Source organism: Chrysochloris asiatica, unplaced genomic scaffold (genome assembly GCF_000296735.1).
Source record: "Chrysochloris asiatica unplaced genomic scaffold, ChrAsi1.0 scaffold00126, whole genome shotgun sequence".
In the NCBI taxonomy this organism is placed as follows: domain Eukaryota; kingdom Metazoa; phylum Chordata; class Mammalia; order Afrosoricida; family Chrysochloridae; genus Chrysochloris; species Chrysochloris asiatica.
Genome location: NW_006408644.1, coordinates 9,264,371 through 9,287,280, shown reverse-complemented (window position 1 = coordinate 9,287,280; position 22,910 = coordinate 9,264,371). Strand labels below are relative to the sequence as shown.

The window sequence follows — 22,910 nt, the reverse complement described above, 5'->3', positions numbered from 1 at the left end:
GACACCAAGCAGAAGGTCCCAAACATCAAGAGCCTGGATTTCTCCAAAAATGAGGTGAGAAGTGGATCCAGATCACTCTTGGATGGGAAGGGAGTCGGGCACATCATGGTGATGGTGTGAGGCAGGTAAGGTAATTTTTGAGACAGGGTAGGGCTAGGGGAGCAGGGACCTCCTGGGTTTCCCCCTGGTTCATGTTTCCTGTTCATAATTGCATTAGAAGTCTGAAGGAGAGTTGGACAAGGCGAAAGGGCTGGAGCCAGAAGAGATGTGTTCAGATACCTTCCAAGATAACTCAGTTAACGTAAGGTCAGTGGTGCGCTCTGTAGGATGTTTCAGCCCAGGTCTACTGGAAGGACCCCGTGCCCTGGCCTCTCCCCTCTCTGTCTCTCACCTGTGAGTCAGACTGATCTCCACATACTGTTTCTGTGTCACTGGAGATGGGTATCAGGGCTGTCCCGTGTCAGCTTCCTGAGAAGAAAGAGAGGGGGAGATGGGACTGCTGAGGGAGCACACTAGCTTTCTCTCTGCTTGAGTCCACATGGGATTTGCCCAGGTTCTGGAGGCTCTGATGTTACTTGTTTTTCTGTTTTGTCTTGATATTTTGTAGCACCCTCTTGGAATTGTTCCCCAAGTTATTACGTTTGGTAAGTGCATTTTGTAGTTTTATCCTTGACTCCTTCATTGGTATTAATGCCACTTACAACCTGCCCTGAATCTCTTAGACCTTGTCCAGGTTAGATTTTTGGTTTTCTGGCCCCTAATCTTCATGAGGGAACATGAAAGTATATATAGACCTTATCCACAGTTCTCCACCAGCTTCTAGCACTGCTGGCAGAAGACCCCACAATAACCTTCCCTTGCAATATCCAGAGAGAGCCCTTTAACCCTGACATCTGAGACGCCCTCTTTCCACAGGCTTTATTTTCCCTGACCATCCAGTGCTGCCCCCTCGTCTGCACTGCTGACTTCCTCTTCCTTCCCTTAGGATGGTCAGGAGTTATCCCCATCTGTTGTCTGTGACACTGAAGAGCACAAGAATTTACCATTCTTCAAGGTGAGGATCAAGCAGAATCAAGGAGCTGTGATCAAGCAGGGCATGAGGTATTGGGTTAAGAGGTCCAGTAGCCATGGTCCTGAGGACCTTGTCATTCCAGGGGGATGCTTTTGGATCAGAGACCATGAAGAATCTTATCTTGAAATTCCTGAAGCAGTAAGTAATTCTGGGGCACTGTAGTGGCCGGGTGGTGGGGCCATGTTAAGAGAGGTCAGACCAGCCACGCACAGGTCTACTCTGGGGAGAGAGTGGGTGGATTTCAAGTCCATTTAGGGCCCCAGACCACAGTGTCACCCTCTTTGATTCCCTACAGGTACTACTGGATCTATGACTACGGGGATCGGCAGGGCCTCCTGGGTGCTTACCACAGTGAGGCCTGCTTCTCACTTTTCATTCCCTTTAATCCTCAAGACCCAGCTTCGTGAGTATCCCAGGTCCAATGGCAGCTCTGGACACTGTGACTTCCCAGAAGACACTGGCCAGTTTCCCAACTCCTATTCTTCCTTTTCTCCTATGAGCAGCTTGGCCACGTACTTCAGGTACAGCAGGAATATGAAGACATGCAAGGACCCCAGTAAGTCGTTTGCACAGAAGTCATGATGGGGTCAATTTTAGGGACCAGGTAAACAAGGCAGCCCCTGACCCTCTGTTCTCCTGCCCTCTCAGACCTGAGGGCTCATTTGCTGAAACACACAAAACATGACATTGTTGATTTCCTAAGTGTGCTGCCTAGAACGCAGCATGACCTCAGCTCCTTCCTGGTGGATGTGTGTGTCCAGACGGTGAGCACCTGCTTCTCCCAGAGGGAGGCTCAGAGAACGGAGGTGGGTAGTTGGTTGAGGGGGATCCTGGGGGCCTGAGCTGTCTCACTATTTCAGGAAAAGATGCTCTGCTTTTCTGTCAATGGGCTGTTCAAGGAGGGTGAGTGTCTGTAAAGTTCCTTCTCTAGGTCCCCCACTGCTCCCTCTCAGAACTCTCCACAAATCCCTGATCCCTTCCCTTCCTCTTCTCTCTGTGCTCTCCAGCTCCCACATGGACCCCAGCCCTCCCTGGTCTGAGTTATATCCATATATGTCTGCCCCGGGACATCCCAGGGGACAGGACCCAGGCTGTAGACTTTCATGAGCCTCATCCTCATCCCTCACTCTGCCACCTTGTCAAACTTGCGAAACCTCTAAGCTGCCTCATTTACAGAAACGTGGCTGCCAATTCCTTTCTCTTAAGCTGCTGTGAAAAATGATGAGATGAACTCGTGAAGAGATTGTCATAGGGACAGACACAGATTCAGAATCCTATCACTGGGAGGTGTTGTACTTATCCTTTCCTCTCCTTTGTTGAAGGAGCTCTGGTAGCATAGTGGTTACCAATTGGGCTGCTGACCTCAAGGTCAGCAGTTCGAAACAACCAGCTATTCACGGGAGAAAGATGAGACTGTCTGCTCCCATAAAGATTACAGCCTCAGAAACCCTGCACAGGGTTGCTATGAGTAAGAACCAGCCCCATGACACACCACCACTATAACCACCCCTTTGTTCACATCCCTTTGGCTCCCAGGGGACAGTCCTTCCTGGGTGGTTACCTTCAAAGTGACATAGGAAAATAAGTTACTGAAGAGGTTACACAGCAAGTGAGTGTGTAATGGGCAAACTCTCTGTGTTGTTGCTGTTTGTCTTTGAAGTAGAAGGAATGTGTCAGCTTCGTGTTTATGCCTTCACCCGGACCTTCATTTTGACTTCTGGCAACAATTCCAAGTAAGTGCTGTATTTTGGATCCTAGAGGATCACCCATTCCAACCTGGTCCCAGGGGTGTGGGAAGGTGACGATGTTATACTCCAGATCTCGCCAATATTGAAGAAAGCAAATACAGTAGTTCCCAAAAGAAGTCCTGCCTAGTGGCTAAGAGCATAGGTTTTGGTATTGGAATAGCCAGTTTTCACCCTGACCCGAGCATTCACCAGTTATATGACCTTGGTAACCTCTGTATTACTCAAGGTCCTCCTCTGAATGATTAGATTATCTACCTGTTTTGGCTGCTGTAAGGGTAGAGGTAGGTGGTGGTGAAAATGTCTACGGTTTGGGGATAAACCTACAAAGCTAGTGAAAGTGGCCTGTATCTCTCCAAGGGCTGGTTTTTTTTGGGAAAATGGTTGCTGAATGGAAACAGGATTGTTATTGAGGGTGGGGGTTTCCTCCATTTGTCCAGCTGTCTGAGGGCTCATTCATTCTTCCTCCAGCTTCTACATTGTAAATGACCAACTGTCTCTGAGAGATGCCAGCCCAACAGAGACCCAGAGTGCCTCTCCCCCACAGTGTGCATACTCTCCTACTACTCCTTACCTTCCACCTTCCCAAGAGCAGCGGGACATGGTGCAGTCATTTCCTGTCAGTCTGATGAAGCTAGAGTGCTCTCAGAAGTGAGTGCTGGGAGTAGGTAGCCATGGAGGTGAGCTGGGGGGAGCTGACAATGAAGAGCGGGAAGTCACTGGCACAGTGCTTTTCTTCTTTGTTTCACTCATCCTCACACTAGATAGCTTTCGCATGCAGTATATATTATGCCACCTAGGAGCTTTCAACATGTGTACTGTACTTTCTGAATTCCATGGACCCTGTCCCTTTATTGGCAGACACTGGGCTTTCCTGGATTTTTTGCCCTTACTTACTGGGAAACTGAGCTCATTCTGCTGATTTTGTCGCAGCACATGGGGAAGCATGTTTGTGAGGTCATGTTTATGTGGTCAGTTTTCTTCTCTTTGCTCCTGGCGGGTATTGCCCATCCTTACTCCACCCTAGGTGCCATCATGACAATAACTGGGACGCTACCACAACCTCACAGGGTTTTTATTTCTCCACCTTGATTTGATTTCACCACCTTGAGTTGGGCCAAATGAGCAGACTCTGGGTGGTCTGGGGCCGACATTCATACCTATGATGATGTTCAACCTCCTCCATTTCCTCTCTCCAGACTGTGATCAAGGTCCCAGATACCTTCATGAAGTAACCCATGGTCCCAACAACGAAAACACCAAAGGAGCCATGGTCCTGGCCATGTTCATTAAACTTGTCCTTCTCCCTCTTTTCTCTGGCCATTGTTCTGTTTTGCTCTACCTAGTTTCTCTGTTACTTTTCAAAATAAAGGATGACGCTGCATGTTATATGTCAAATCCCAGAAGTACCCATTTATGGCAAGCATTAATAACACTGTAATGCAGAGGGGAAAAGGAAGGTCAAAGAGAGTAAGCAATTTCCTTAGAAACTGCAGAGAAGATGCTCAAATCATGGCTCCATCCTAAAGCCCAGGTTGTGGCTTCAGAGGTGGGGTTTCAGTCTAACCCTTATAAATCTGGGTGCTTGTTTTCTATGTTCCTACTCTGGTAGCATAGTGGTTATGAATTGGGCTGCGAACAGCAAGGTCAGCAGTTCGAAACTACTGGTTGGTCCGTGGAAGAAAGATGAGGCTTTCTGCTCCCATAAAGATTTACAGCCTAAGAAACCCTGTACAGGGTCACTATGAGTCAGAACTGACTCCAGGGCACATAACAACAAGAATAACACCAACAACGATATAAAGAAATCAGTAGAGAGAAAGGAAAATGGTATAAACCCAGAATTCTTATTTAAAACAATGGTTATGACAACATAGTTATGAAGAGCTGTCATCCACAATCACTATAAAAATTTCAAATAAGATAATAAGAGATGTAAAACAGCTCTTTAGCTATTTTTCTGTAACTTCAGAAATAATGCTTTATACAAGTGTGTCCATATTGATACACTGTGTACAAAAACTGTATATAAGCCAACAATTATAGAAGTACACTATTATGTCAGGTTAAAACATCTGGAGAGATGTCACCTGTGAGAGGATGGCTTATTTTTTCTATTAGGGACCCCTCCGTGGTGTGTAACTTGCCTCAGGGTCTAGAGAAGATGGACAATAGTTTGTCCGAGGCAGATGCTTCTGGGTTATTTCTGGAAAGGGTCCACTATGGGCTATCTGCTGAAGGCCAGGAGCAATGATGAAAGAGAGTTTTGATGGATAGGCAGCCTTGGTGTCTCTGGATGGGGAAGGAGCTGATAAGGCAAAGCCCTTCAGACATGTAATTCCTGGGCAACCCCCAGCTTGCTGTTGTCTGCAGCTGAGAGCCAAAAATACTTTAAGTAAAAACAAAACAAAACAAAACAACCCAGAAACCTGCTGTTGTTAAGGGCCCAGCACAAACGGTTGTCCTTTGGAAAGGGAACCTGAATGGGAGGATATTAACATTTGTGTGATAAACCGTGTTCTTGTCTTGCTAGAACCTTATGCTAATATCAAAAGCATGGCATTGACAGAATGTAGGAGGCAAAGGTGCAATGGGAAAGTAACACTTACTGAGGCATAGAGATGTCACACATGGTAAGGTTTTACTTTCAGACTTTTGGCTTCAAATACTTAAAAGAGTGCTCTGGGACAGGCATCATGACTTACCTAACAGATGGAGTAATCAACTCACAGAAATCTAACCAGAAAAACCCAAAACACACTGCCGTGAAGTTGATTCTGAATCATAGGGTAGAACTGCTTCGTGGGGTTTCTGAAGCTGTAAATCTTTAACGAAGAATGCTTCATCTTTCTCCTGCCAAGAGGTCAGTGGTGAGTTACATATCTTTGATCCCTCTACTAGGAATCAATGAAGTCAAATGAACACAGAGGCCAACCTGAAGGGGCTTCCACTGTCCACTTTGAAGACAAAATGAACATTAAAATAAATAATAATGGTAACAGATGGTAAACATTTCAGCAAAATAGGAAACTATGAGTCTTACTAATATAATAAATACATGCATACATGAATAGATAGATAAGGGAGAAAGAAAAGGTTTATCTTACAGCCAAATGTTAATTAATAAACCTAGAAGCAATTAGAAAAGCAAACCTTGATAACTATCTTGATAAATAATAAGTGATTCAGGCAAGAATCCAAAATGGAAGGTAGTTGTTGTTGTTAAGTGCCTTAGAGTCCAGTAAGACTCATAGCTACCCTGTATAGGGTTTCTGAGGAGCAACTGGTGGACTTTAACTACCAACCTTGTGGTTCGCAGCCCAGTGCTGATCCTACAGGGCCACACCAGGAGTCCAAATGGAAGACCAGTCTGCACCAAATCCCAAAGATGTCACAGAGCCATCATGGTACCTGAAGCTGGCCATGTAAACATGAGGGGAAAACAAAGCCTGACTTGGTTCTACGGGGCAAGGGACTCAATGGGATGGGCATGACCCAGAGTAAATACCTCAATTACTTCTCACAATAAACATTCCCAGAAAATGCAGACACGAAAACACACACATGCAAGCACGCACATTCTCTCTTCCCCTTACTTTCTCTCTCCACTCAAGCCACTTTCTTATGGGCCCTGTCTGTGCCTAGAAGGCACCTCCAGTTCACCATTGTAGAAGGGCACCATGCTCACTGTGGCTGGGTGGGACAATGAATGCCAGTCTCAGATGCTAACATGACAGCCGGGCACCAAGCCCCCAAATGGAAAAGAGGCAACTTGACTGTGGGAATCCTTGATAGCGCCCACTCCAACTCCCAACCCCACTCAACACAGGTGGGAACATCTAATCGCTCAGTAGAATCCTAAGCACCTGAAAGCCGTAACCAGCTCCTCATATGGTGTCACGTGGTCACATCTGTCTTTATTGAATAGTCAGTGTGGACTACATCCTGACATCAAGGTTCTATTGGAACCACAGCTGCTCTGGACAACAAAAATAACTCCAAATGACTTTTGACATCCATGTCTCAAAATATTTCTTATATAAAACACAAAGGCACAACTGGTGAAATGTTTTCTTTCTTCAAGATTAAAAACATCTCTTCAAAAGACACTTTCAAAAATAATAAAATATTAACACACACACACAGGGAGAAAGTATCCACAATACATAAATCTGATAGGAGACTTGCATTCAGAATATATTTTTTAAATCTTAAAAATCATGTAGTAGAATTACATAATTTTTCATAAACACCAGAATGCGATATAACTAAAATGACAAAAGAGTGACCGTATCAAGTGTTAGCAAGAATATAGAGGAATCATGCCTTTTACGTATGTCTTCTGGGAACATTTAAATGATACAATTACTTTGGAAAATATAGAAGGTCAATGTATACCTTCTTTATGTGCCAGTCATTCTATTCCTAGCTATGTACCCAAGATAAATAAAAACACATGTCTAAAAAATGTATATAGTCATTCCAAGCACGTGTATCTTCCAGGAGCTAAAAACAACTCACTTTCCCACCAACAGGTGAATTGCTGTTGTTAAGTACCCTCTAGTCAGTTGCGACTCATAGCGACTCTGCATAGGGTTTCCAAGGAGCGACTGGGAGCCCTTGTGGTTCTAACTGACCTTGCAGTCCAGAGCATTAACCCAACGCCACACAGGTGAATCGGTAAACAACATATAGGATAGTCATGTAATGGGATCCTACTTATCAATTAGATGCAATAGATGATTAAAACACAAAACATGGAATACTTTCAAATAACAATGCTGAATGGAAGAAGCCAAACCCCACCGGCCCCTCCCCCATAAAGAGTACTATCAGAAACCATAAAGAAGCTTTTAAATTGAACAAAATTATATAACTATAATAAATATCTATGCTCCCAATGAAAGAGCTCCAAAATATATTAAGAAAATTTTAATAGATTTGAAGAAACAAATAGACAAATCTATAATAATAGAGGGAGATTTTTAATACACCACTTAAAAAATGTTTTATTGTGAATTGTGTGAACATTAGCTTTACATTCATTCCATCATCTATCATTTCATTGGCATAGTTACCATCCCATCCATGCATCCTCACCCAACCAAAGGGTGTACCCTGTAAGCCTGCACCCCCACGACCCCACAGTCCTCAGCCCCTTTCCATCTCCTGATCCCGAGTCCCCAGCCACACCATCTCTTGACGTTGTCTTCTCTGCCTCCATCTCAGGCCTCACCGCTTCTCTGGGTAGGATTCCGCTCTCCGCTTTTCTCCATTGATGGTCCTAGGGTCCTCTGCTCCTAGACTGAAAAGTTAATCACTCCCCTCCTTGCTACAAAATGTCCACCTTTAGATTTCCAACTCTCACAATCAGTCCTGATAACAATTATTCACCATTGCATCACAAGAGACCCATCTGTATTTCATTTCATCAGCCCTTCCTGGACAGGCTGGACACTATTCACTGGAGACTCTACCTTCCTCCACGCCCTTTGGATCTAGGTTCCCTCTTGAGCCAGTCACTTCTTGCCTTTGTATCCCTCCCCCCATTTTGGGTAGCCAGTGTCCAAGTTGCCCATCTCTGTCTTTCCTTTGTGTGGAGGGGGTGGGAATAGTTCTTGCAGCAGGGATTTGTTTCCTCTTTTGAGTGACTGTATTTATAGGTGTAGGTCCTGTTTATCAAATTGTATCAGGTGATGCTTTTTTCCTCTTCTTTCTTCTTCGGGTTGAGCTCTGTTTATCCAGTCATTGAAGCTAGGTCAAATGGGTATCATCTGCAAGTGTGGGTGTTCTTGCATCTGTCCAGCCTCTTTTTATCGGCTGGCTGCCCCGCTCTCCACTCTAGACCTCTGTGGCTGTATCATTGACTCTGAACCCATGAGTCCTCAGGTGTTGCCTTGATACTGGCCGACCAGGTCTCCACCCGGGTTCACAGTAGTTTGCTGAACGATGTAGGGCTTAGCTCGCCACTTCATTGATGTTCTTCGGTCACTTCCCCTTCTGGGTGACGTGTTAATACACCACTTTTGAAAACTGATAGAACAACCAGAAAGAAACTCGGCAAAGACACAGAGGAACTAAACAACACAGTCAACCAACTTGACCTCATAGATATGTATAGAATATTCTGCCCAATAACAGCACGATACACATTATTTTCCAGTACACAAGGAACATTCTTCAGAATAGACTATGTCTTAGGCCACAAAACAAGCTTCCATAAAGTCACAAACATCAAAATACTACAAAGCGTCTTCTCAGACCACAATGCTATAAAATTAGTAATTAACAAAAGGAAGACCAAGGAAAAAAGTCAAATACATGGAAACTGAATAACACCTTTCTGAATAGTGATTGGGTAGTAGAAGAAATAAATTGTGAATTCACAAAGTTCCTAGAAACAAATGAGAATGAAAACAGAGCACACCAAAAACTCTGGGACATAGCAAAAACAATTCTGCGAGGACAATTTATTGTAATAAATGGATGCATCCAAATAGAAGAAAGAAACACAATCAATACACTAACACAATATCTCCAACAATTAGAAACAAACCAGCAAAGTAAACCTATAGTCACCAGAAGAAGAGAAAGTATAAAGAATAGAGCAGAAATAAATGAGATAGAAAACAGAAAAACTATAGAAAAAATCAACAGATAAGAAGCTGGTTCTTCGAAAGGATTAATAAATTGGCAAGCCACTGGAAACCTAACAAAATAACACACATAAGAAACCACATGGGTGATGCCACAACAGAGCCAATAAAAATAAAAAGGATAATAACAGAATATTATGAAGCATTGTACTCTTACAAATTTGAAAATCTAGAAGAGATGGATACAGATATAGAAAAGGTTGGAAAACTTCCTAATATATTCTATGAAGCACGTATAACCCTCATACCAAAACCAGGGAAGGGTTTTGATCAATATCATTCATGAACATAAATGCCAAAATTCTAAGCAAACTACTAGCCAAAAGCATTCATCAACAAACGAAAAAATAATACATGACCAAGTGGGATTCATCTCAGGAATGCAAGGGTGATGCAATAATAGAAAAAATAATCAATGTAATCCACCATATGAACAATAAAAAATAAAAAGAACTACAAGATCATATCAATTGATGCAGAATACACATTTGACAAAATCCAACACCCATTTCTGATAAAAACACTCAACAAAGTAGGAATTCAAGGGAAATACCTCAATATAATTAAGAGCATGCATACAAAACCAGCAGCCAATATCACACTATCACACTCAATGAAGAGAAACTGAAAGCTTTTCCCTTGTGAACAGGAACCAGACAAGGATGCCCTTTATCATGACTCTTATTCAACATTGTTCTGGAAATCTTAGCCAGAGCTATAGGACAAGATAAGGAAAGTAAAGGAATTCAAATTGGCATAGAATAATTCTAAATTTCTCTATTTTCAGATATGATCCTATACATAGAAAACCCCAAACACTCAGCAAAAACAAACACACACACACACACACACAACTAGAACTCATTAGAAGATTCAGTAAAGTGACAGTATAAGATCAACATGTAAAAATCTGTTTGATTTATATATATATTATATATAATAATGACAGTGCTGAAAAGGAAATTAGGAAAGCAATACCATTTACAATAGTCACCCAAAGGATGAAATATTAAGGAGTACATCTACCAAGGAAACAAAGGACCTACACAAAGAAAACTACAAAACACTACTACAAGAAACCAAAAGAGACTTACAAAAATGGAAGGATATACCATACTCCTGGATAGGAAGAATTAACATTGTGAAAATGTCAATATTATCCAAAGCAATCTACATATACAATGCAATTCCAATCCAGATTAGAAACGAAATTCTTTAAAGAGATGAAAAAACTATTTCAAACTTTATATGGAGTGGAAAGAGACCCAGGATAAGCTAAGCAGTACTTAGGAAGATGAACTAAGTTGGAAGCCTCACACTCCCTGATTTAAAATTTTCTACATGGCTACAGTGGTCAAAACAGCCTGGTACTGGGACAATTAAAGATATATAGATCAATGGAACAGAATTGAGAATCCATAAATTAACCCATTCACATACAGCCAACTGATCATTGACAAAGGGCCAATGTCTCTTCAACAGATGGTGCTGGCACAACTGAATATCAATATGCAAAGTATTGAAGCAAAACCTTTATCTCACAGTATAAACAAAAACCAACTCAGCATGACTTAAAGACCTAAATGTGAATCCTAGAATTATAAATGTCATCAATGATAAAACGGACAAATTTAACGGCTCTAATATAAGACGCACATAGACTATCAAACATTGTAAGAATTGCACAAACAAAAGAAGACAAAATAGATGATTGGGACTAAAAATTAAATACTTATGTGCATCAAAAGACTTCACCAAAAGAGTGAAAAGGGAGCCCACAGAATTGGAAAAAAAAACTTTTGCAACAACATATCAGACAAGGGATTAATTTCTAAAATCTATAGGAAACTACAACACCTCTACAAGAAAAAAACAAATAACCCAATTAAAAATTGGGTACAGGAAATGAACAGACACTTCACCAAGGAAGGCATTTGGGCAGTCAACAAACATATGAAGAAATGTTCATGACCATTAGCCTTTGTTGTTGTTGTTAAGTGCCATCAAATTGACTCCAATCCATAGCGACTTTATGTAGGGTTTCCAAGGATCAACTGGTGAGTTTAAACCACTGACCTTACAGTTTAAACGGCTTTGCAGTCTGGCGCATTAACCCACAGTGCCACACCAGGACTCCATTGTTGTTGTTAGGTGCCATCAAGTCAGTAACGACTTATAGACTCATAACGACCTTATGCACAGCAGAACGGAACACTGGGCCCACCTCACTATTGTTGCCATGCTTGAGTCCATCGATGCTGCCACTTGTCCAATCTATCTCGTTGGGGGGTCTTCTTCTTTTTCTCTGACCCTCCACCTTACCAAACATGATATCCTTCTCCAGTGATCGGTCCCTCCTGAAAATATGTCCGAAGTGTGAGAGACAAAGTTTGGCCATCCTGGCTTCTAAGGAGCACTCTGGCTGCACGTCTTCCAACACGGATCTATTGGTTCTTTTGGCAGCCCATGACACTTTCAATATTCTTCTCCAACACCATAACTCAAATGCATCCATTCTTCTATGATCTTCCTTATTTACTGTCCAGCTTTCACATGCATATGAGGTTATTGAAAATACCATGGCTTGGGTCAGGCGCTCCTTAGTCCTCAAGTTGACATCTTTGCTCTTCAACACTTTGAAAGGTCTTGTGCCTAATGCAATACATCGTTTGATTTCCTGACTGCTGCTTCCATGAGTGTTGACAATTGATCCAAGAAGAATTAAATCCTTGACTCCATTGTTGTTATGTGCTGTAGAGTCAGTTCTGACTCATAGCGACCCTGTACAGGGTTTCCGAGGCTATAAATCTTTACGGGAGCAGTAAGCCTCCTCTTTCTCCCACGGAACAGCTGGTAGTTTCGAACTGCTGACCTTGCAGTTGGCAGCCCAATTTGTAACCACTACACTACTCCATTAGACAGGTGCAAATCAAAACAACAATGAGATATCATCTCACACCAGCAATAATAGCAAAGTTCACAAAAAAACAGACAACAATAGATGCTGGCAAGGATGTGCAGAGTCTGGGATCCTCTTACATTGTTGGTTTGTTGCTTTAGCAATGCAAAATGATTCAACAACTCTAGTAAACAGTATGGCGCTTCTTCAGAAGGTTGGAAATAGAATTACCTTATGATCCAGAAATTCCTCAACTTGGTGTATACCCACAAGAAATATGAGCCAGAACATTAGTAGATATAAGCACACCAATGTTTATTGCAGCACTGTTCACAATAGCAAGAAGATGGAGACAGCCTAAGTGTCCATTAATGGAAGAACAGATAAACACACTTTGGTACATACACTCAATGAAATATTATGCTACCTTGAAGAATAACAAGGAAACTGCAAACCACATAACATGGATGAACTTTGAGGGTACTATGCTGAGTGAATTTAGTCAATCATAGAAGTACAAATATTGCATAAGACCATTATTATAACAGCTTAATAAAAGATGCTGTTGTTGTTGTTGTTAAGTGCCGTCGAGTCGGTTCCGACCCATAGCGACCCTTTTACAGGGTTTCCGAGGGTGTAAATCTTTACGGGAGTAGAAAGCCTCATCTTTCTCCCGCAGAGTGGCTGGTAGTTTCGTACCGCTGACCTTAAGGTTCGCAGCCCGATTCATAACCACGTCATGCTAAAAGAAAAATTCTGTGTTGGTCACCATGGGTGGAAGGGCAAGGATGGTATAACACAGGGGAAGGTACAGACACATAATAGTTTGGATGTTGTGGAGTGCAATACACAAGAAGGCAGAGGGGGACGGAAAACAAGGTAGATAGGAGAATACTTAGGCAGGTTTACATGGGTTAAATGGGTTAGAGGGAAATAGTGATGTATGCTCAATCTTGGAACAAAGGGGCTGTGTGATACAGGGATTGAGTCATATTCTGAATGGGTAAAAGAGGGAAAACAAAGTTATTTGACTGTCTTGATTGGTTTCCCTTGCCTCCTGTTATAAAATAGACACTTGAATAGGATAGAAAGGAATATTTGGAAACATGGTTATCAAAAGCTTATAAGCCGTCTTCAGCCTATAACGGATTGGAATACCTATAAGGGGTTCTAGAACTTGCCCAGTGAAATAAGCTTCTTGCACAGCCTTTGTAGTGTATAAGACCTTAGGTGGAATCCTGATCTCCATCCAGAACCTTCTGAGGTTGGACATTTCCACTTGAAAGGACAAACAGGCCACCCTGGAGCAGCTAGAGGAACAGAAGATAATTCTTGAAAGAAAGAGCAGTAGAAAAATCAAAAACAAAAACTGCAGTTTGATTGGCTACTACAAGAACAAGCAAGTTGTTTGCCAGGGAGCCATCAAGGCAAGCAATCAAGTCCATTCAGGACAAATCCTCTTCCAAGACTGAAACTCAAAGGGAATACATGAACAGGCACGTAAGCCTGCTAACAACCACGTTATTCATCTGGTACACGGAAGTGGGAGAATGGCAACAATGAAGATATGGGTTGAGTTCAACCACATTCCATAGACGCCTATTGACATATAGATGAGAGAGAGAAGAGGAAGAATTGGTTGGTCCGAAGTATGATGAAACCTGGGGACTCCTGGGCCCATGGACAAGGACATAGCAACTGAGGGCTAGAGCTGACAGTGAAGCTTCCAGCTGATGTGAAGTAAGGGGAGATGCACAAGAATGCCCAAATTTGCAGATAGTACCCACTTGACCTATCTTTGATGACTTGATGATCAGAACTCGACTAGAGGAAGATGAAACTTTTTTGATAAAGGAAATAAATGTAAATTGCTACAATTTGATGAACTTGATCTACACTTATGGATGTAGTAACTCAAAATACCAACTGAGAGGGAAGGAATCGTCACATCAAGGGTCATTCCTATCCTCTCTGTACACAGGGTTGGTAAGGAAGATCAACTTAGATGTTGGTTACCTAAAATGGGGTGGGGGACAATAAAGGCATGAAGTGACTGGCTTACAAGTTTTCAAGAGAGAGTTTAGTTTAAGAGTTTTCAGGGGAAGGTAGAATCTCCACTGACTAGTTTTCATCTTGGCTAGACAGGTCTGGCAAAAGGAGATAGGGGTAAGATTCTTATTATTCAATAGTGAATAATTGTTCTTGCGACTAATTGTGACTGTCACAACTGTAAAGGTAGAAGTTTTTTAACAAAAAGAGGGGGTAGCTTTTGTAACAAAAAGGGGGCCCATCAAGGGAGAAGAACACAAGCAGAATGTGGGTCCCTATCCAGAGAAGCAGCAACACCAGAGATGAAGGCAGAGATGAGGACATGGAGAGAGGGAACAGCTGAGGACTCTAGACTCATGGAAAGAGAGTGATGGCGACCAAGAGGCAGGCTTGAAGAATTTGACTTTTGACTGTTTAAATGATTGTATATTCTCAAGTGTTTTTGTGTACATCCAAAAAAACAAATACTTTAAACAATGATGCATGGATGGGATTGCAATCATTGCAGTAAAACTCTCATGTAAACTATCACTCAATTCATAATGAAAACTTTAAAAACAAAAAATTAGGTTCTGATGAATGTGATAAAAACAAAATGGTCTAAAAAGTAAATAAGTCATTACACTTCAAAAAGAAATTAAAGGATGGAAAACAATATGCCAACTAATTGCAATAAAAAACAAGCAGGAGTGGCGATAGTAATCTCAGACAAAATAAACTTTAAAGCAAAAACCAGTATAAGAGACAAAGGGTCATTATCTCATGATGAAAGTGCCAATTGAATAAGAGAACAAAGCCATAATAAATATCCATGTTCCCAACAAAAGAGCCCTGAAATACATAAAGCAAACCCTAAAAGAATTGAAGAAACAATTAGACACCTCGCGTAGTGGTTACGAATCGGGCTGCGAACCTTAGGGTCAGCGGTTCGAAACTACCAGCCGCTCCGCGGGAGAAAGATGAGGCTTTCTACTCCCGTAAAGATTTACACCCTCGGAAACCCTGTACAGGGTCGCTATGGGTCGGACCCGACTGGATGGCACTTAACAACAACAACAACAACAACAGTAATAGTGGAGGATTGTATTACTTACACCACTTTTGAAAAAGGATAGAACAACCAGAAAAAAGCTCAGCAGAGATACAAAGGAACTGAACAACAGATTCAACCAACTTGAGCTCATAGATTTATACAAAGCATTCCACACAACAGTAGCACAATATATATTCTTTTCCAGTTCAGACAGAACATTCTCCATAATAGACAACATATTAGACCACAAAGCAAATCTCCATAAACTTAAAAACATCAAAATATTAGAAAGCATCTTCTTAGAGCATACATAATGCTATAAAATTAGAAATCAACAACAAGAAGATCAAGGAAACAAAACAATAAACATGGAAACTGAATAACCTCTTGCTTAAAAGCTACTGGGAAGTAGAACAAATAAAAAGTGAAATTTAAAAAATCCTAGAAACATATGAGAATGAAAACACAACATACCAAAATCTTTGGGACACAGCAAAAGCAGTGCTGAGAGGACAATTTATTGCAGAAATGCACACATACCAAAGAAGAAAGAACCAAAATCAACACACTAACACAACATCTCCAACAATTAGAAAAAAAAAAGAAGAGAATAAATAATAAAGATTAGAGCAGAAATAAATGAGCTAGAAAACAGAAAACCTATGGAAAAACAATCAGCAATGCAAGAAGTGGGTTCTTTGAAAGGATTAATAAAATTGACAAGCCACTGGCAAATCTAACAAATGGAAAGAGGGAGAAGACACAAATAACACATATAACAAACCACATGTGAGACATTACAACAGAACCAATGGAAAAGGAAGGGATAATAACAGAGTACTCTGAAGCACTGTACTTAAAAAATTTTGAAAATCTAGAGGAAATGGATGCATTTTTAGAAAAACACGATCTACCTAAACTTACACAAAGTGAAGTAGAAAACTTGAACAGACCAATAACAAAAGAAGAAATTGATCAGGTCATCAAAAAACTTCCAACAACAACAACAAAAAAAGTCCAGGCCCAGATGGCGAATTTTACCAAACATTCAGAGAAGAGCTAACACCTATTCTGCTCAAACTATTCCAGAATATAGAAAAGAGTGGAAAACTTCCTAATACATTTTATGAAGCAAGCATAATCCTCATACCCAAACCAGGAAAGGACATCATTTAAAAAGAAAATTATAGACCAATATCCTTCATGAACATAGATACAAAAATTCTCAACAAAATCCTAGCCAATAGAGTTCAACAACATATTAAAAAATAATACACCATGATCTAAAAATATTCATACCATGGATGCAAGGATGGTTCTATATTAGAAAAATAATCAATGTAATTCACCACATTAATTCAAAAAGGAACAAAAACCACATGATTATATCTATTGATGCAGAAAAGGCATTTGACAAACTCCAACACCCATTCATGATAAAATCACTCAACAAAGCAGGAATTGAAGGTAAATTCCTCAATATAATTAAGAGCACATGTACAAAACCAACATTACTTTCAATGGAAAGAAACTGAAAGCATTCCTTTTGCATAAAGGAATCAGACAAAGATGCCCATTATAATCACTCCTTTTCATTACTATGTTCGAAGTCTTAGAGCTATAAGGCAATCTCTCTATTTGCAGATGATATAATCCTATACATAGAAAATCCCAAAGACTCATTCAAAATATCTGCTGGAACTCAAAGGAAGATTCAGCAAAGTAGCAGGGTACGAGATCAACATAAAAAATCAGTTGGATTCCTATATATTAATAAAGAAATCTCTGAAGAGGAACCAAGGAAAACAATACCATTTACAATAGCCAACCCAAAAATGAAATATTTAGGAATCAATCTAACAAGAGAAACAAAAGACCTATATAAAGAAAACTAAAAAGAAACCAAAAGAGATTTTTAAAGAGAAACAAAAGACCTATATAAAGAAAACTAAAAAGAAACCAAAAGAGATTTTTAAAATGGAAGAATATTCCATGCTCATGGATAGGAATACTTAAAATTGTGAAAATGTAAATACTACCCAAAGCAATCTACAGATATAATGCAATCCTAGTCCAGATTCCAACAGCATTCTATGAAGAGATAGAAAAAATGATCATGAACTTTATATGGAAGGGAAAGCGACCTCAGAAAACCATAGCACTGCTTAAGAAAAAGAACAAAACGGGTAGCCTCTCACTTCCTGATTTCAAAACTTACTACAAAGCCACAATGGTCAAAACAGCCTGGTATTGGTACAATGAAAGACACATAGATCAACGGAACTGAATTTAGAACCCAGAAGTAAATCCATCCACTTTGATTGTTGACAAAGGGCCAAAATATGTTAAATGGGGAAGAGATAGTCTCTTCAACAGATGGTGCTGGCAAACCTGGAAATCGATTTACAAAAGAATGAAACAAGACCCATATCTCATACCATATATGAAAACTACTCAACATGGATTAAAGATCTAAATGTAAATCCCAGAACTATGAAGATCACTAATGAAAAAATTGGGACAAACTTAAGTGCTCTAATACATGGCATGCATAGAATATCAAACACGACAAAAAATACACAAACAATAGAGAATAAAATAGATGACTGGGACATACTGAAAATTAGAAACTTACGTGAATCAAAAGATTTCACCAAAAGAGTGAAAGAAGAAACCCCACAGTCTGGGAAAATAATTTCTGCTATGACATATCAGACAAGGGACGAATCTCTAAAATCTATAGGAAACTACATCACATCTACAAGAAAAAGACAAGCAACTCAATTAAAAAATGGACACTGACATGAATAGACACTTCTCCAAGGAAGACATTCTGGCAGCCAATAAATATATGGAGAAATGTTCATGATAATTATCCATTAGAGAAATGCAAATAAATACAACAATGAGATATCATCTCACACCAGTAGTAACAGCAAAGCTTAAAAAACAGAGGATAACAAATTTTGGCAAGGATGTGGAGAGACTGGGACCCTCCTACATTGCTAGCAGGACTGTAAAATGGTTCGCCCACTCTAGAAAATGATGTGGTGCTTCCTCAGAAAGTTGGAAATAGCAACTCCTGATGAGTCAGAACACAAGTTTATCACACCACTATTCACAATAGCAAAAAGTTGGAGACAACCTAAGTGCCCTTATCAATGGAATAATGGATAAACAAATTATGGTTCATACACATAATGGAATACTATGTTACCTTGAATAATAATGATGAAGCTGGAAAACACAGCATAACAAAGATGAAACCTGAGGACATAATGCTAAGTGAAATTAGTCAAGCACAAAAGGACAGACATTGCATACGACCATTATTGTAAAAATTTAAGAAAAGATTTCCTTACTAAAAGAATAATTCTTTGATGGTTATCAGGGGTGGGAGGGAGGGTACAATAACTCACAGGTTAGTGGATAGACATATGATAACTTAGGGGACAGGGAGGACAATATATAGGAGGAGGAGGGAAATGCACAAGAAGGGGAAGGGATAGAGGAACGGGATGACAGGGAAGACTTTGGGAGGTATACATGAGCTAAATGGGATAGAGGTAGAGTGTGAAGTACGCACAGTGTTGGAAAAACAAGGTTCGATGATATAGGGATCTAGACATAGCATAAATGGGTAAAAGAGGGGAAACAATGGTAAGGTGCTTGAATGTTTTGTGGATATTGGGTTCCCCTGCATAGTAGTGTAGTATAGACATTTAAGTGGGATAGAAAGGAATATTGGGGAAGATGGTTACAGCAAGCTTGTAAGCCCATCTTCAGCCTATAAATGATTGAATTATCTAAAAGGGGACTGTAATGTATCTAGGGAAGCAGGTTTTTTGTGAAGCTTTGGTAGAGTAGGACGGCCCTTTGGTGGAATCCTGAGCCCCACCCAGAAATTTCTGGGGTGGGATATTCCCAGTTGTAAAGATGTGCAGATCAGCTCGGAATGCCTAACGGAAAAGAAGATACTTTTTGAAAGAAAGACCAACGTGGGAAGAAGAAAAAAACAAACAGCAGACTGTTTGGCTGTGACAATATCAAGCAAGCTGTTTGTCAAGAAGAAAATCAGCCCATCAGAATAATCCCCTTTCTAAGATGGAAACACTCAAAGGGAACACACAAATATTCTTGTATGCTCACTGGAAACCATCCTGGTCAACTTGTGAGTGGAAGGGGTGGGAATGCAGCAAAGAAGACATAGCTGACATTGGCCAAATTCCATAGACACCCAATGACCTTGAGATAAGAGGTATGAAGTTCAGGGAGACATGTGAACACCTGAACCCAAGGACACTGACCTTATCCACTGGGGGCTAGAATTAAGAATGAAGCAGCCAACTTGTCTCAAGAGCAGGCAGGCATGCGAGAACTCCCAAATTTGCAGACATTACCTGTTTGGCCAAAGTTGGATGGCTTGCTGACCAGAATTTGACCAGATGAAGATAAAGAAGCATGATACAGGGAGCAAGCATAAACTGCTACAACCTGATCAACTGGACCTTTGCTTATGGATGAAGCTGCCCCAAATTTCAACCGAACAGGGAAGGATTCTTCATCTCTAAGATCAAGCATATCTTCTCATTACACTGGGTTGGTAGGGACAGGCAATTTAGACATTGGCTATCAAGATTGGGGGTCTATAAAGGCACGAAGTGGCTAGCTTATAAGCTTTCATGAGGGTGCTTATTGTCAGAAAGAGGAGAGTAAGAAAGAAATCCTACTGAACAGCTTTCTTCTTGTCCAGATGGGTCTAGTGATGAGGGTGATAGGATTTTATGATTCAGTTGCAAGTAATTTGGAGATTGTCATACTGTAAATGTAGAAGAGGTGTAACTAAATGCAGGGAGTGGTTAATCTGTCATTTCAGAAACAGAGGACCTTAAGACTACCAAGAGGGAAGAACATGAGAGGAGCAAGAGACCCTAAACAGAAAAGTGGTGACAACAGAGATAGTGGTAGAGGCAATGGCATAGAGATACAGAGCAGCAGAGGACTATAGACCAATGGTCTGAGAAAAGCCGTGTGCCTGTGGCCAGGAGGCTGGCTTGCAAAATGTGTCCTTTGGACATTTAAATGAATATATATTTTAAATGTGGTATGTGTACATCCAACCACTCGTCTGTCAGTTTGTCGTGCTGTAGTGGCTTGTGAGTTGCTGTGATTCTGGAAGCTATGCCAGGAGCATTTTAAATACCAGCAGGGTCACCCACGGTGGACTGGTTTCAGATGAACTTCCAGACAAAGACAGACTAGGAAGAAAGAGAGACGAAGTACTTCTGAATATTTAGTCACTGAAAACCTTATGAATAGCAGAGAAACACTGTCAGATATAGAGCACCTCAGGTTAGAAGGCACTCAAAATGCGACTGGGGAAGAGCTGCCTCCTCAAAGTAGAGCTGACCATGATGACAAGAATGGAGTAAAGCCCATGGGAGTAAAGCCTTTGGAACCTTCATTTGTGGAAATGAAGAGAAACAGCTGTAAACATCCAGTAATAATCAGAACATGAAATGTACGAAGTATGAATCTAGGGAAATTGGAAATTGTCAAAATGAAATGGAATGCATAAACATTGATATCTTAGGCATTAGTGAGCTGAAATGCACTGGTATTGGCCATTTTGAATCTGAAAACCACATGGTTTACTGTGCCAGGAATGACATATTGAAGAGGAATGGTGTTGCATTCGTTGTCAGAAAGAACATATCAAGATCGGTCGTGAGGTACAATGCTGTTTGTGATATGATAATATCCATGCGCCTACAAGGAAGACCAGTTAATACCACTATTATTCACATTTTATGCACCAACCACTAAAACCAGTGATGATAAAATACAAGAATTTTACCAGTTTCTTCAATCTGAAATTGATCAATATGCAATCAAGATGTATTGATCATTACTGGTTGGTTAATGGAATGCAAAGGTTGGGAGCAGAGAGGAAGGATCAGTAGTTGGAAAATATGGCCTTGGTGATAGAAATGATGCTGGAGAATGCATGATAGAATTCTGCAAAATCAATGATTTGTTTATTTCAAATACCTTCTTTAGCCAGCATAAGAGACTATTGTACACATGGACCTCACCAGATGGAATACACAGAAATCAAATTGACTACATCTGTGGAAAGAGACGGTCGAAAAGTTCCATATCATCAACCAAAACAAGGCCAGGAGCAGATTGTGGAACAGACCATCAATTGCTCATATGTAAACTCAGACTGAAGCTGAAGAATATGAAAACATGTCCATGAGAGCCAAAACATGACCTTGAATATATCTCACCTGAATTTAGAGATCATCTGAAGAACAGATTTGATACACTAAACACTAAAAACCAAAGACCAGAAGAGTTGTGGAATGACATCAAGAACAACATACAGGAAGAAAGCAAAAAGTCATTAAGAAGAAAAGAAAGAAGGAAAAGATCAAAATGTATATGAGAAGAGACGCTGAAACTTGCTCTCCAGCATAGAGATGCTAAAGCAAATGGAAGAAATGAGGAGGTCCAAGGGCTGAACAGAAAATTTTAAAGTTCAGCTCAAGAAAACAAAGTCAAATACTACAACGAAATGTACAAAGATCTGGAGTCAGAAAACCAAAAGGGAAGAACACCCTCAGCATTTCTCAGGCTGGGGGAACAGAAGAAAAAAGTCAAGCCTCAACTTTCGTTATTGAAGGACTCTCTAGGCAAATTATTGAATGATGCAGAAAGCATCAAAAGAAGATGTAAGTAATACACAGAGTCACTGTACCAAAAGGAAACGGTTGAGGTTCAACCATTTCAAGAGGTAGCATATGATCAAGAGCCAAAGATACTGAAGGAATAAGTCCAAGGTGCATTGAAGGATATGGCAAAGAACAAGGCATCAGGAATTGATGGAATAAAAAATGGAAATCTTTTAAGAAAGTGAGGCAGCACTAGAGGCACTCATTCATCTATGCCAAGAAATTTGGAAAACAACTATCTGGCCAACCGATTAGAAGAGATCAGTATTTGTGCCCAACGGAATGTGGAAATCATCGGACAATATCTTTTATATCCCATGAGAGTGAAGTTTTTCTAAAGGTAATACAGAAACATCTGCAAGCATACATTGACAGAGAACTTCCAGAGGTTCAAGCTGGATTCAGAAGAGGACGTGGAACGATGGATATCACTGCTTGTGTCTGATGGATCTTGGCTGAAAGCTGAGAATATCAGAAAGATGTTTATCTGTGCTTTATTGAGCACACAAAGGCTTTAGATTATGTGGATCATGACAAGCTATGGACAACATTGCAAAGTATGAGTATTCCTAAACACTTAATTGTGCTCAGGAGGAATCTGTACCACTTGTTCGAAAAGAACATGGGAACACTGAATGATTTAAATTTAAGAAAGGTGTGTAACAGGGTTGTGTTCTTTCACCATACTTATTCAACCTGTATGCTGAGCAAATAATACG

The 22,910-nt window shown here is 40.5% G+C and overlaps 1 protein-coding gene and 1 pseudogene across 1 annotated transcript in view; both read left to right on the top strand.

Annotated features, from left to right (window-relative positions):
* LOC102814094 (nuclear RNA export factor 2-like) overlaps nucleotides 1-3,472 on the top strand; it is a 5,265-nt gene extending 1,793 nt beyond the window's left edge. The window contains exons 2-10 of the mRNA XM_006869119.1: nucleotides 218-306; nucleotides 608-644; nucleotides 986-1,101; nucleotides 1,368-1,475; nucleotides 1,573-1,628; nucleotides 1,721-1,836; nucleotides 1,933-1,975; nucleotides 2,733-2,805; nucleotides 3,289-3,472. Of these exons, the coding sequence (XP_006869181.1) occupies nucleotides 218-306; nucleotides 608-644; nucleotides 986-1,101; nucleotides 1,368-1,475; nucleotides 1,573-1,628; nucleotides 1,721-1,836; nucleotides 1,933-1,975; nucleotides 2,733-2,805; nucleotides 3,289-3,472 (822 nt within the window). The remainder of the gene's footprint in view (nucleotides 1-217; nucleotides 307-607; nucleotides 645-985; nucleotides 1,102-1,367; nucleotides 1,476-1,572; nucleotides 1,629-1,720; nucleotides 1,837-1,932; nucleotides 1,976-2,732; nucleotides 2,806-3,288) is intronic.
* A 19-nt stretch (nucleotides 3,473-3,491) lies between these two features.
* The window catches only part of LOC102813714, a 27,619-nt pseudogene continuing 8,200 nt past the window's right edge, over nucleotides 3,492-22,910 (top strand).